This window comes from Rhopilema esculentum, chromosome 16 (assembly GCF_057945365.1).
Source record: "Rhopilema esculentum isolate cy_ngs chromosome 16, ASM5794536v1, whole genome shotgun sequence".
NCBI classification, from domain to species: Eukaryota; Metazoa; Cnidaria; class Scyphozoa; order Rhizostomeae; family Rhizostomatidae; genus Rhopilema; species Rhopilema esculentum.
In genome coordinates, this window is record NC_142830.1 from 722,965 (window position 1) to 735,361 (window position 12,397).

At 34.6% G+C, this 12,397-nt stretch overlaps 1 protein-coding gene across 1 annotated transcript in view; it reads right to left on the reverse strand.

Annotated features, from left to right (window-relative positions):
- Positions 1–12,353, reverse strand: part of LOC135682227 (vacuolar protein sorting-associated protein 16 homolog) — a 28,686-nt gene extending 16,333 nt beyond the window's left edge. The window contains exons 1-9 of the mRNA XM_065197019.2: positions 12,254–12,353; positions 9,165–9,253; positions 7,684–7,766; positions 3,480–3,608; positions 2,805–2,949; positions 2,407–2,525; positions 1,274–1,393; positions 599–654; positions 88–162 (exon numbers count right to left, since the gene is read on the reverse strand). Of these exons, the coding sequence (XP_065053091.1) occupies positions 88–162; positions 599–654; positions 1,274–1,393; positions 2,407–2,525; positions 2,805–2,949; positions 3,480–3,608; positions 7,684–7,766; positions 9,165–9,253; positions 12,254–12,300 (863 nt within the window). The 5' untranslated portion in view covers positions 12,301–12,353. The remainder of the gene's footprint in view (positions 1–87; positions 163–598; positions 655–1,273; positions 1,394–2,406; positions 2,526–2,804; positions 2,950–3,479; positions 3,609–7,683; positions 7,767–9,164; positions 9,254–12,253) is intronic.
- Between the last annotated feature and the right edge of the window lie 44 nt (positions 12,354–12,397).

Below are 12,397 nucleotides of genomic sequence, written 5' to 3' on the forward strand. Positions count from 1 at the left end.
TCATAAATCTACAAATAGATTAAGGCAAAGCAGGATAAATTTACGTAAACCACGATCTAGTAAAAACAATCGCTACGAAAAGGATCCTTGACTGTATCTCTCGTAGGCCCAACCATAAGCAAATAGCTTTCCCAGTACCCAACCACTGCTCCTGATCCACACCTGAAACAATAGATAGGATGCAATTGCTAGCGGATTGATAGGGCATATTGAAACATAGGATGCAAAGATAGGATGCAATTGCTAGCGGAAGCATTGATTGGGCATATTGAAACAGCTGGTAAATCTACAGTGGTACTACAGTGGCTAAGGAAAAGCAAATAAACAGTAGGAATGAACAAGTTAAGGGTTGCCCAACCACTGCTTCTAATCCACATCTAAAACGATACATAGGATGCAACTGCCAGTGCATTGAGGAAAGCATTGATTGCGCATATTGAAACAGTTGGAACATCTAAAGTGTCCAAGTTAAAGCAAAGAAACAGTAGGGGTGAATAAGTTGAGGGTTATCTTAAAAGAATATCGTTATTACGTGGGCAGCAATGCTTGCTAGGACGGTAGCCTTAGAGCGTAGTTCTTTTTGCAATTGACAACTCACCAAACAAGCTGCTTTGGTCGCATTTGCAAGTGTGTGTCGTATACACAGTACTCGTCCTGAGGAATGGAGAGGAGTCGTTACCAGAACTAAATATTCATAAACGAGCAGTTTTGCATGAGCTTTTTTAATACTTTATTTTGCTACAGTATCTATTAATTGCTGTCAGCTTAAAAAATGCTGACATTGAAAGAAGTAAAATGATATCCACCTTGCCAAGAGCTGTGGGGTTTCTTATCAAGATATTTTTTATAAGATTCGTCATCAAGGTCTCAGAAATTAATTGTTTCTTTCTTTCTTTAGTCAATATAAACGTTATTTTGACTGTACTGGGGATGAACCTGAATGGGTGAATTTGTCCTTTCCAATTGGTGGAAAACGTGCTTATGACAGTATGGTGATAATTTTCCACTTGCTTTATATCTGGTGTAGCCATCTATTGCATCTAGATAATAAAGTAGCCTGCTTTTTAGTGAAAGGTTGTGTAATTTTTCTGTATTGTAATTGAATTGATTTATAGAAAAAAAGTTCTAAAAGTAATTAGCTGTAGTCAGGAGAACACCTGCTGCCCTCAAAGACTTTCTGTATCCGAAAATTGCACGACGGGAGAGTTAATGCCTTCAACTGGACAGTTAATTTAAAAATATCTGAAGAAGCGCCACAGCAGTAGCTGATTACCTTTAGATTCGAAGAGCCTATCCAAAGCAAGCCAGTATCAGCAAGTACGGCGATGTACTTTTGATTGAATGAAACTGCCATCTCAGTATATGATGAAACTTCATGGTGACTTGCAAGACTCTAAACACAGAAAAGAAAGTCGTCATTAAACCGGGCAGCTTGTCGATATATGAAAGCTTGCTGAACAAGCTTTGGAAGGAATGTTTCAGTGATTTATTGCCAATTCATTCATTTTTCCTTGAAGACATGCAGTTAAGCTAAATGAGTGATCGAGTTTATCTAAAAAGAAGCAGCAAGATTCCTTAAGTTAATCGGGTCAATCCCGTTTATGAAATTCATTAAGGCGATAAATGCTGAGATGAAGGAGGGTCCAATTGTTACAAAAACTAATGTCATGCCAATAGAAAAAGGATTTTTGTCAGTCACCGTGGACTTTGCAATCAAAAAGGTTGACTGAAGCAGACTAAGCAACCCTATTAGTCTATATCAGCTACAAAGCTTATTAAAACTCAATATGAACAATAAGATTCAAATAAAAAATTTCTTTGGCCTTCATAGCGGTGATCTTCATCAGAGACTCTGGTTTAAAATGCACAGTAACAGTAGGGTTTTTAAGCTTTGGTACAATCACCTTAAATCTGCAATCGAGTCGTTTAGAATAAAAACAACGTTTTCAGTAGGCAAAATATTAATGTTTTGCAATTGGGGAATTTTTCGTTTGTTACGTCCATGGTTGCACAATTCTAACTTCACCTCTCACTTCACCTCAAACTTTTACTGGAAGATCATAATATCATAATATTCCGAAAAAGACTAGTAGCTTTTTATAAGTAATTTGTTGCTGAATACATGTACTTGAAAGTTGGATTCAGATACGGTTTCGTGCATTGGCTAAAGAAACTTGCAAAATTGATAAGATGCCACAGATATTTTGAAAAAAGGTTTGCATTAGCTGAAACAACCCTTGCAAATACTTAAATCAGATAATTCAAAAACAAATGAAATATTGCCCTGATTGATACGATCTATAAGATTAAAAGTAGGCTTTGTTACTATATACGGTCTCACTATAAGAATGAAAATATGTATATATTACATTTGGCTTGTTAATGTGACACTAAAAATTTAGCTACCTTTGGCTTGGCTTGAACTACATCTAGCTCATAGAGGCTGTTGTCCTTGGCCATTAAAACTTTGGCCCCTTGTTCTTCAGGAGGTGACAGTACAACCCAGCTACTTGGTGGAGCTTCAACTATACAAAGCCATAAAGCAGATTTAATAGTTTTTACCAAATGAGAAAAAACTACCACGTAAATATTTTCATTTCAAGAATAAATCACGAAGTGCTCAAATATTGAAGAAATGACGAGGCGGCATAAACTTTGATATCAAGAGACTGTATTTCCTATAGATAATACTTTACAATTCCATTTATTAAGCATGATAGCAAAGTTTCGTCCATTAACAAAAATTTCATCACTAGGTAGTTGAGATTTATTTGCAAAAAGTATAAATGCACCCCAGCACGTACCAAAGGGAGACTGAAGCCTTTTAATCTTGACATCATCTATATTATTGACGACGTAAAACTCGTAGTCTCCAGAAATGACACAAATTCCAGTTCCGAAGTAACTGGCAAAAATCGAGCAGTCAATAATTCTTGACTTCTGTACCTCCTAAAACGACAGGTAAAAAACGATTATTAACAATTTCCCGCGTTTATCAATGTTTGGTAAATTTTATCAGTAGTTTAGAAACATAGAATAGTATAAATACTCAAGTATTTATCTTATTGCCCAAGTTTTGCAAGGGAGCAGCAATAACATGTACAATCATCAAAACTGCTGATGCAATGCTGACATGAATTAAGCTATTTGCGATTTGATTGGTTTAAACAAGGCTACCCGTAACTTGATTGGTTTAAACTAAACAGCAACTAGTTTTAGAGAAACTCCTTTTCATATGTACTTAATTGTATGGTTATTAGCATCGCTCTAAAACCATATAGCATATACTCTGAACTGAACTGATTCGTTCCTTAAACATTTACATTTCTAGTTGACATTGATTAACAGAATAAAAACTTACAAAGACTTTAAAGATAAGATAAATTGCTAATAAATTTGAGAATAGCCGGAAGTAAGAGTAACTGAAAAATAAAGCCACATAAAATAAAATCATAACGGCCATCATCACTGCCAATTACCATTCCAAGTGAAAACTGCCTTTGGAAATTGCCAAAGAGATCATATATGTAGGCATGACCATTTTCCGACACACAAATGAGATCTTCATTGACAGCAAAGCCAATCTTTACAAGTCTACCACCATCAGCCTACGATTCCAAAAAATTATAGATATTTAAGTCAAACAATGTAAAATCATTGAGCTATCACTCACGTTAAAAAGATGAAATTTGCCAATAGATCATTTCACCGGGAGTGGACATCCCACCTTGGGTAGCTTAAAAACAATTAGATGCTTTGAAAAATATAATTTATGTCGTCACAGGATACTCTATGGTGTTCTTATATGATACCTTTATAAACCAGTTGTCAATTTAAACAAACAATGTCATATCTCACTCTTCTCTGACAGTTATTGTATCTTTTAATAGGATACATTTGAAATGCAACATAGTTAAAAGATACTATATATTTGTACACACATGCTATCTCAAAAAATTTTCACGACTCTTATGAAACTGAGTAATGAAAATTTTATGATTCTGGTGTTAAAAATCTGTTTCATATGGATTACTGGTCGCTTTTAATAGAATATTTGGACTTTCTAACCTTAGAAGGCAACCAATGATTTTACGCGTTTCAAGTGGTTCATATGTAGACCGTTTTAATTGTAATTTTTAACACTTAATGTAATGCCACGGGGTATTCATAGCATATTTCATTCCGTGATATCGTCCTTGTAATCTTTTTTCTGGTATCGTCCTTGTAATCTTTCATGGAAATTTCTTTTGGCATGGAAATTTTTATAGGTGTACAAAAATACTGAGTATTCCTAATTTCTTGAAATTACTTGCGTTGCTTGGAGCTATTCTCGTTATATAAACAATCCATATGCTCCCATTTTTTTGGAATCAATGTTCCTTTCTTTGCAAAACCATGTTCGGTCTAGGTGATCGGAAAACATGAAATTTCTATCCTCTTTGGGAAATCCTGTTAGTTAGTACATGGGATTCTGGATGTACAAAGGACCCGTAAGCAAATCTGCACATCTGCTTATATGTTAGCAGTAATTCGGGCATAATGCAGGTTCTTCTATCTCAATTATCCACAGAAAATTCTTCACGATGTATCTCATGTCAAGTGATCCTTGTGAAGTGACCCTCTTAGATCTTTTCGATACTTCGTATGCGAGAAGAGTTTGATAAGAAAAGTTAAAGCCAAAATTACAGAGTTCTAGTTCAACAGGTTTCAGAACAAGGGCCTGTCAAAAATTGCGAGTTTTCTGCAATTTCAAAGCTTCAGACCACACTCAAAGTCCCATAACTTCTGGGTATTAGCAAACTCTCATTGCAAGAATGATTTTTTTATCAAAAGAATGCTCATGTAAATCTTAATTCCCAAATGTTTAGCTACATAAACAAAGCACCGAAAATTTCAAGTGTTGGTCACACCCAGGTAATGATTTTGCTTTTGAGAATATTTTTTCTCAAATACCTCTTGGTTATCAAGAAATCGATACATAAAATTTAAGATTAGGGTAAAAAGGTTTCAGCAAATTGAAAGGTTGACATGTTCAAAATTCAATCTTTGTTCATTTTCTGTGCCGATAGTTTTCTAATCATGAAATGCAACCATTTGTTATGGATAAATGGAATAAATTAAAATTTCTTCAAAATAACTTAAAAACAATTGCTTCATAAAAGGTTTGGCTTTCCTTCAGTTCTGTTTAATAGATTATTTTAAAAGCAAAATAAGTTTTCTCAAATTCACTTTTGGTCAATGCATATGTACATCCAGTGATGTTAATAGATTGACAAGTGCAAGCAAATCTTGAAAATAAATACACATGCATCTCGTGATTCATAACCAACGCCAAATGTAGAAGAATGCATTAAAAACTTTTGAAACATGCACAAGGCAGTGTAGTTCTTGAGTTCCTGCAATGGTTTTGGTACTTTTCGAAAACTTTCTAGCAAAAGTTAAGCCTCTTCCTTTCAATCATCATTTGTTAGCAATTTTGCATTGACTCCATTGAGACAGACAGCGACAAATTTGAACCATGGCAAAGCCAATAGTACTTGATAATCAATAGGTGTCTATAAGTGGATTTACGTTTAACTATTCCTTCTATTGCATTATATGATTCAAACAGACACTGACACCTCCTAGGACCACTAACAAAAAATTCCAACCACTAGCAAATCTTCTTCATGTAGGCAAAGGTTAAAAATATTTTTCCTGATTTTATAATGCCCTTTAAAGGTAACAGTGAGGAAAAAAATTGTCGAGATTGAATAAAAACGAACTTTTTAAAGCTTTACACCTCCGAAAAAAATGAGTTCCAAATATGCCCGTTGTGTTTCAGTCAGATGTTAAATAATCTAGGCCCAGTTTAATCCTCTTATTTGTAAAAACCAAAGGGAGAAGTGCAGTCATTTAATTATTCCTGTTGTTCTTCTTGAAGGATTCCTAATCAATTCTTCAAATACACATGTTGTTATAGTGCGATACAGTCATGCTGTTTACGATTAGTGCATCCAAAACCGAAGTTCTCTGAGTGTGTGACAAATGTTTCTATGTTTCAGCTGTGACTTGCTATCTTCTTCTTAAACTGTATTTGATCAATGGATAACTTGAGGGTAGGTTTCACATTTTTCGGGTCTAGCGCATTTGGTTGGTTAAAAAGAATATCTTCCAAGTCAAAGAACCATGGCCTCTGAACCATGAAAATATCAAGAACCATGGCCTCTGATACAGCATTGAGACTCTGCGAAAACCTGTTTGCACTTCTGGGTGTTCTTTCTTGAGCTTTTGAAACATTACTATTTTGAGTCGTATTTTGTGTCGTCCTTATTAAAATCTTAAAAAGGAAACAACAATGGGTAAAGTTATTTCTGGTAATAGATTTCAAGTCTTTGGGCTGGGGAGTTGCGATTACACCTTCAGTCTTATCGCAGTATATATGCAATGCAATGCAATGCAAACTAACAAATGCTTCAATCGTTTTTCTGCAGCTGCATTGCCATGATTATATTATAGGCAAAGTAATCGTCGCACTATTGCTTGCGGTATTTTTAAATTTTGAAGCAGTTTTTTACATGACCTTTAGTATGTCTTTCATACTAAAGTATGTCGGAGGGTGAATCACTGCAGATGGCTTAGGCTGACCCGCCAGCCTTTTCAAAACATCTCTCGACTAATTCAGGGTCCATCTGGTCCTTTCCCAGTACAGACAATGGGCGTTGGTTCAATTTACTCTATGGCAGGGAAAGCAATGCTTGATCTGAAAACCAAAATTGATCTCCAGATGGGACAAATCATTTCTTGTTTCCAGCCAAGATAATACTGGATCAAACCATCTCCTAGTGTTTCAAACAAAAATGCTTCTTTGGGGTGCTGTAAATTAATTAACGACTTTTCAGTGAGATTTGAGCATTTTCTTACATGTTCTGTAGTCACTTTACGTTTCTTGAATGGATCATAACAGTACATCTAGTTTTTTCGAAGGCATTGACACCTTTAATACATGACACATATACATGGACGGTAGCATTTCATGAGCAATAGATATTAGATTATCAATAAATTGGAATTTTCACACATCATTATTCACCATACACAAAAAACAATTATAGACGCATATTGGTCCCTGAAAGGACCTTATTGCCAGCAACATCCGGTGCACAAAAATATTTTCGTTTGTTTTTGCAGAGCAAATACTATCTTAGACCTAAGTTTTTGACGAGAGTAAATTGGCGGGCGACGGCAAGTCATTGTAGGCACGCACATATACATTCACTCTGACGATGTCTTGTATACTCTGGTGAAATATTGAATAACTTTCTTGTTATTTTCAAACATTTTAAATCTAATATACAATTGATTGTTCCTTGTCATCTTGCATTACAATGGGTTGCTCCTTGTCATTTTATTATCAACATGTTATCATAGGAAGATTCATAGAATCTGGCAGACTGTCTATATCCAGTGTCTCTCACTTGTTGCATATCAATTCTGTTTCTCTGTACCTCGCAACTACATTCTGAAAAAGTGTTTTCGCCTTTTTTTTTGAAAAGCGAATACTACTTTAGACCTAAGTTTTTGACAAGAGTAGCTGCATCATTAAAAAAGCTTCGTGTAGATTGTTTATCAACATTGTATGTTGCATGACGACTAAAGAAGCAGAAATGGCAAATGACAAATATCTTAAAAAAATCGCCTTACATTAAAAGTTGCCATCTGTTTTCCTGATGCTGAAAATATGTACACTGTTTGACTTCCAGCTGAAACATCATCTTTTGTGATTGCTATTAAAGTTGAAAAATTCACAGATAATTTAGTATAAGAAACCTGCTTACTTTGTGTTTAACAAAATTTGTATTGGAAAGGTTGCAAACCTTCAATAAAATACAAATTATTTGATAATGGCACAAATGCAAAGAATAATAGCACATTGAAGTACTTTCGTCCCACACTTTTCAGATTATAGATTTCGGGTAATGACTGAGGGTAATCAGAAATTTTATATCCAGGGGTGAATCGTAAGTGAAGTTATAGGACGGATGAGATGTTGACATAGTAAAACAGCACGCTCCCGCGAGCATCAGACAAAACAGGGGTCTAGAAAGAGAACAGAACAACAAAAATGGCAATAACATTTGCTCACAAATCCAGTTTGTCCCAAAACGAAAAATAATTGGACTGGCAAGGTCTTACTTTGATTTGGGTCTTTTGGAATCTGCCTACATCAATCAAAATAAACGATCCCGATATTTGTAGATAGAATGATTTTGTGTAGACGGACTAGCTATCTCTTATTGGTAAAAAACAAAAGAACAAACTAAAAGCATCTTTCTTGCTCTTAAGCTGCTTCTAGTTCACACATGGATATAGATTCTTCTGCTTACCTCAATCTCAAGTTTTATATGTTTCTGCTATTTCATGACATTTTCAAATTCAAAGATACCAAATAATTATTAGCAAATTAATTCTTCGTTGTAAAAAACAGTTTAAACTCCGATTTTTAAAAGATATGTAAGCTAACTGCAATTATTTTAAAGCTAATTGCGAAATTATTCCTGCAAGATTTTCAGATAACATTGATGCCATTGAAAGGTCTTAATTAAACAGTGCAGTTCAAATTTATTTATTTAAGTTGTCAAGTTTACATACAAAATTATGGCTATTTCAAGATATTCATTTTCCTTGTCTATTTTTCATTGTCCTCTGCGGTCTATTTGTCACAGTCTTGTCTCTTTTTAGTTTTTTCATTTGCCGTTTGAAGTATTAGATGTGTGTCGATTGGGGGGTCATTATAATGCAAAATTGGCATTAGAGCCTAACCTTAATCCTAACCCCAACCCTATGAATATCAAGGAAAATGAATATCAACCTTAGAATGAGGGATTATTACTTCAGAGATGTAGGCTTATTCGAGGGGAGGATTTATTCAAGGAGGGGGTAAATTAGAGGCTTTACCATAAATTTCCTTTAATTTTTGAATAAAAGTAGTATTATAACATGTTATAAATAAATTATGCCTAATCTATAATCTCCTAGCACTAATGGACATTCAAGGGACAACCCAAAGGATCAATATTACCCACCAAAATATACTTTCCCATTATTGCATAATTGCTATCTATCATATTCATAAGTTTAAAAAACTTGACAAAATTTTTGTAGCTCAATTACACTCCACTTACCTATAGGACCTCCAAATGTACCAGCAGCAACTTTATACCGTGAAAGGTTTATCTTGTCTTGCCAAAGCATATCATAAACTTCCACAGTTCTAAAGAAGAGACATTAGAATACACAGGTCTTGCACTTTTTAATACATTGCTTGTCAGGGAAAACTCCTACAACAGTCTCACCAAGCATGCCAAGGACAAACAGCATCAGAGGGGTGTTAAAAGAGTTCACTGCTCACCAGCAAATTGTAACCATATGGAAACATATGATTACAAAATGTTGCATATTGAATATAACCAGTATATGGCACCATTTAAATGACTCATAAACTTAGGTAATAAAGTGAAATGTAGTTAGTGAAATTATATTATTGAATTTTGTTATTATGGACACAAAATCTGGCAAAACATGTTTGAACTAAAGGTACATGGATTCATGGAGCACTGCATGTAAACCTTACACTAAAGGTTAATCATGGTTGTCATGAAAGTATAGCGATCATATCAGATTCTCTATACCAAATAACCATTGGAAATTATGTTGTCTAAGACATACAGCCATATAAATTCAAAATGAAATTTAAGATCTTATCAGCAACTTATGCAATGCCAATATTCGACAATATCAAATTAAAAACATGCAAATGGTAAGCCAAAAATGCAAAATATCACCTAAAGTGAATAAGTAGCTGTGAATAATTGGCCCAATATTAATGTGCTAAAGAAGATTTTGATATGGTACTTTGTCCTGAGAGCATTTTCATTCATTAAAAAATCAGTCTTCTTCTTGAGAAGAATATAAGACTGGCAAAGTTCCTAATCCTGAGTGAAGACATTCTGTGACCAATAGTCATACATTCCAGAGGAAAATAACACCCTGAAAAAACTCACCTTGCTAAAAATGATTCATTTTCTCCACCCTGCATATCATTTTTCCCTAGCTATAACAATTTCCTTTACAAACTTACAACATAAAGGCACTTGGGATAATTAGTGCCAACAAAACCTTTCGCTGATGAAACATCCTTTAAGATGAAAAATATTTATGCTGATGTTGATTTCTAATCAATCTTACTTTTAACAATTTAAAACACAGTCAATAATGAAGACTGAAACTGATCACCGAAGTGGAAAAATATTTTTGAGGAAATGAGTGCCAGAGATTATATTTGTGCATGAATCCCACAGGACAAATTTTTACTATTAAATATGTTTATGATAAGCACCTTTTGCATTATAAACTGTTGTTTTAAAAATAGTTTCATGGAATTCAATCCAATTACAACACTGTTTCTGAGATTGGAACTTTGTGCTTGACATGGATACTTCAAAAGCTAGTGTGAAGAGAACTGATGCCTTTGCACTAGCGTGAAGAGAATTGGGATTGGCTTTGGAATGAGCTAGTCTGTAGATTATGCATTCTGAGCATTCTGAGCTAGCATCAACGATTTACTGCAAGCATATATCATTTCGAAAAAAGTAGGCAAAGCTGTAGTTATTGATATCTAGAAGCCCCTCCACTTGTTAGAAATAGAGGTAAAGTGACAATTAGCTGCTCATAATGGTGCCCCTTTTACCCTACATGTCCCCCTTTCCAGTATGAATTACCTATTGGGTCTATGCCTCAAAGTAAACTGCAACACTTTTATTGAATTAACTTAATCAGCAGCTTTCTTCTACCGGTTCCATTATATTTGTAAAATCCAAAGTCATATTTTGTAGCTTGACTCTATGACCACTGCTGCATCCGGCATTTTTCTTGTTTTTGTTTCTTCATACTTACTGTAAAAGTCCCTGACATTTAGCAACCCTATAGATCAGCACATTAGGACAAGGGCAGAATAAAGTTACTACCTGAGGCTGCAGCATAGTTGCAGTCGACGGTGAATTTTTCATAAGTTTAATGCTTCAAGTTTGCCAGCAATTGCATTTTTGGAGCAAATTTTAATAATAAAATCTTGTTTTTAAAATGAATGGTATTGATTGCTTTTTCCTTAAGTTTTACCTTTTGCAACATAACTGCATAAATTTCCAACTCTGGGAAAAAGTTTTTAAAACTGGTGATAGGCACAAAATTGGCACTGTCCTGGTCTTAAACATCAAATAAGAATATAGTTTAAGACCAATATTGACCGATTTCCATAACCAAATTCAGATTTTGCTTTGGTGTGGAAATATGTTATTTTCTTCACAAAAGTGGATTGCCGCTTTTGTTTGTTTGTTTGTAACCTTATTTTAATTCAATATTTTTCTAGCTTTACATATATATATGGATATATACATACAACTAATCTAAATCGAATCTACTGCATAACAAAAGAAGAGGATATAACTAAGGAAATAAATACGTACATACATGAAGGAGCTAAATATATGAAGGAACTTGGATATGAATGGTCAAATATTACAGGATATTGATATCATTATATTTGCAAACGTTGCATTTACAGCTAGGACCATCCCATCGTTTTATTATACGTTTGAAGCTGTTAAGATTGTCAGCTGATTTTAGTTCATTTGGCAGACAATTCCAGATCTGAGGTCCTATGGCTTTAAGGCTCTTGGACCCGAAAGTTACTTGGTTTGGTCGAAAATGATTTAAGTCATTCCGAGAAGGATGTTTTAATGTTCTTGAACTAAAAATGCTATGCATTAAAGGTGGATTCAAATTTCTAATTGTCTTGAATATTTCGATACAGAGGGTTCTCTGACGAGCAACTTGCATTGTACACTTTTTTGACCTAGTAAGAAGATCATCATAGGAACTTTTATGATAATTGATAATACGATATGCCGCTTGATAATACAGAAAGTTTGAGAACATTCTGACATAACGATGATTTTCCCGAAAATCCGTCAAATTCTAAAAACAGAGGGGGCTAAGTCCTCCCTGCTCCCCAGCTGGCCACGACGCCCCTGCCTATATATAATTTCATTTTGAACATCATTGATTGTACATGTAAAACAAAGAGTGGTAGGACCTCATCAATCAAGTCTTATCTTCACTTCAGATAGCTATTTTCAGAAGCATTGAAAGAAAATCGTGTGTTAGCAGTTGCAAGCAAAGGATCCAATTTTCAGCATTCAATTTGCAAACTCACCTGTAGTACACCTCACCAAGAGGGTTCCAGTTTGTTGTGTCCGCCATTCTTTTTCCAGTAGTTTAATGCCAAAGAGAGGCTGGTCATATGACATCTGACAGGGGGAACATTCTCAGAACTTTCAAACTGGTATTATCATGACTA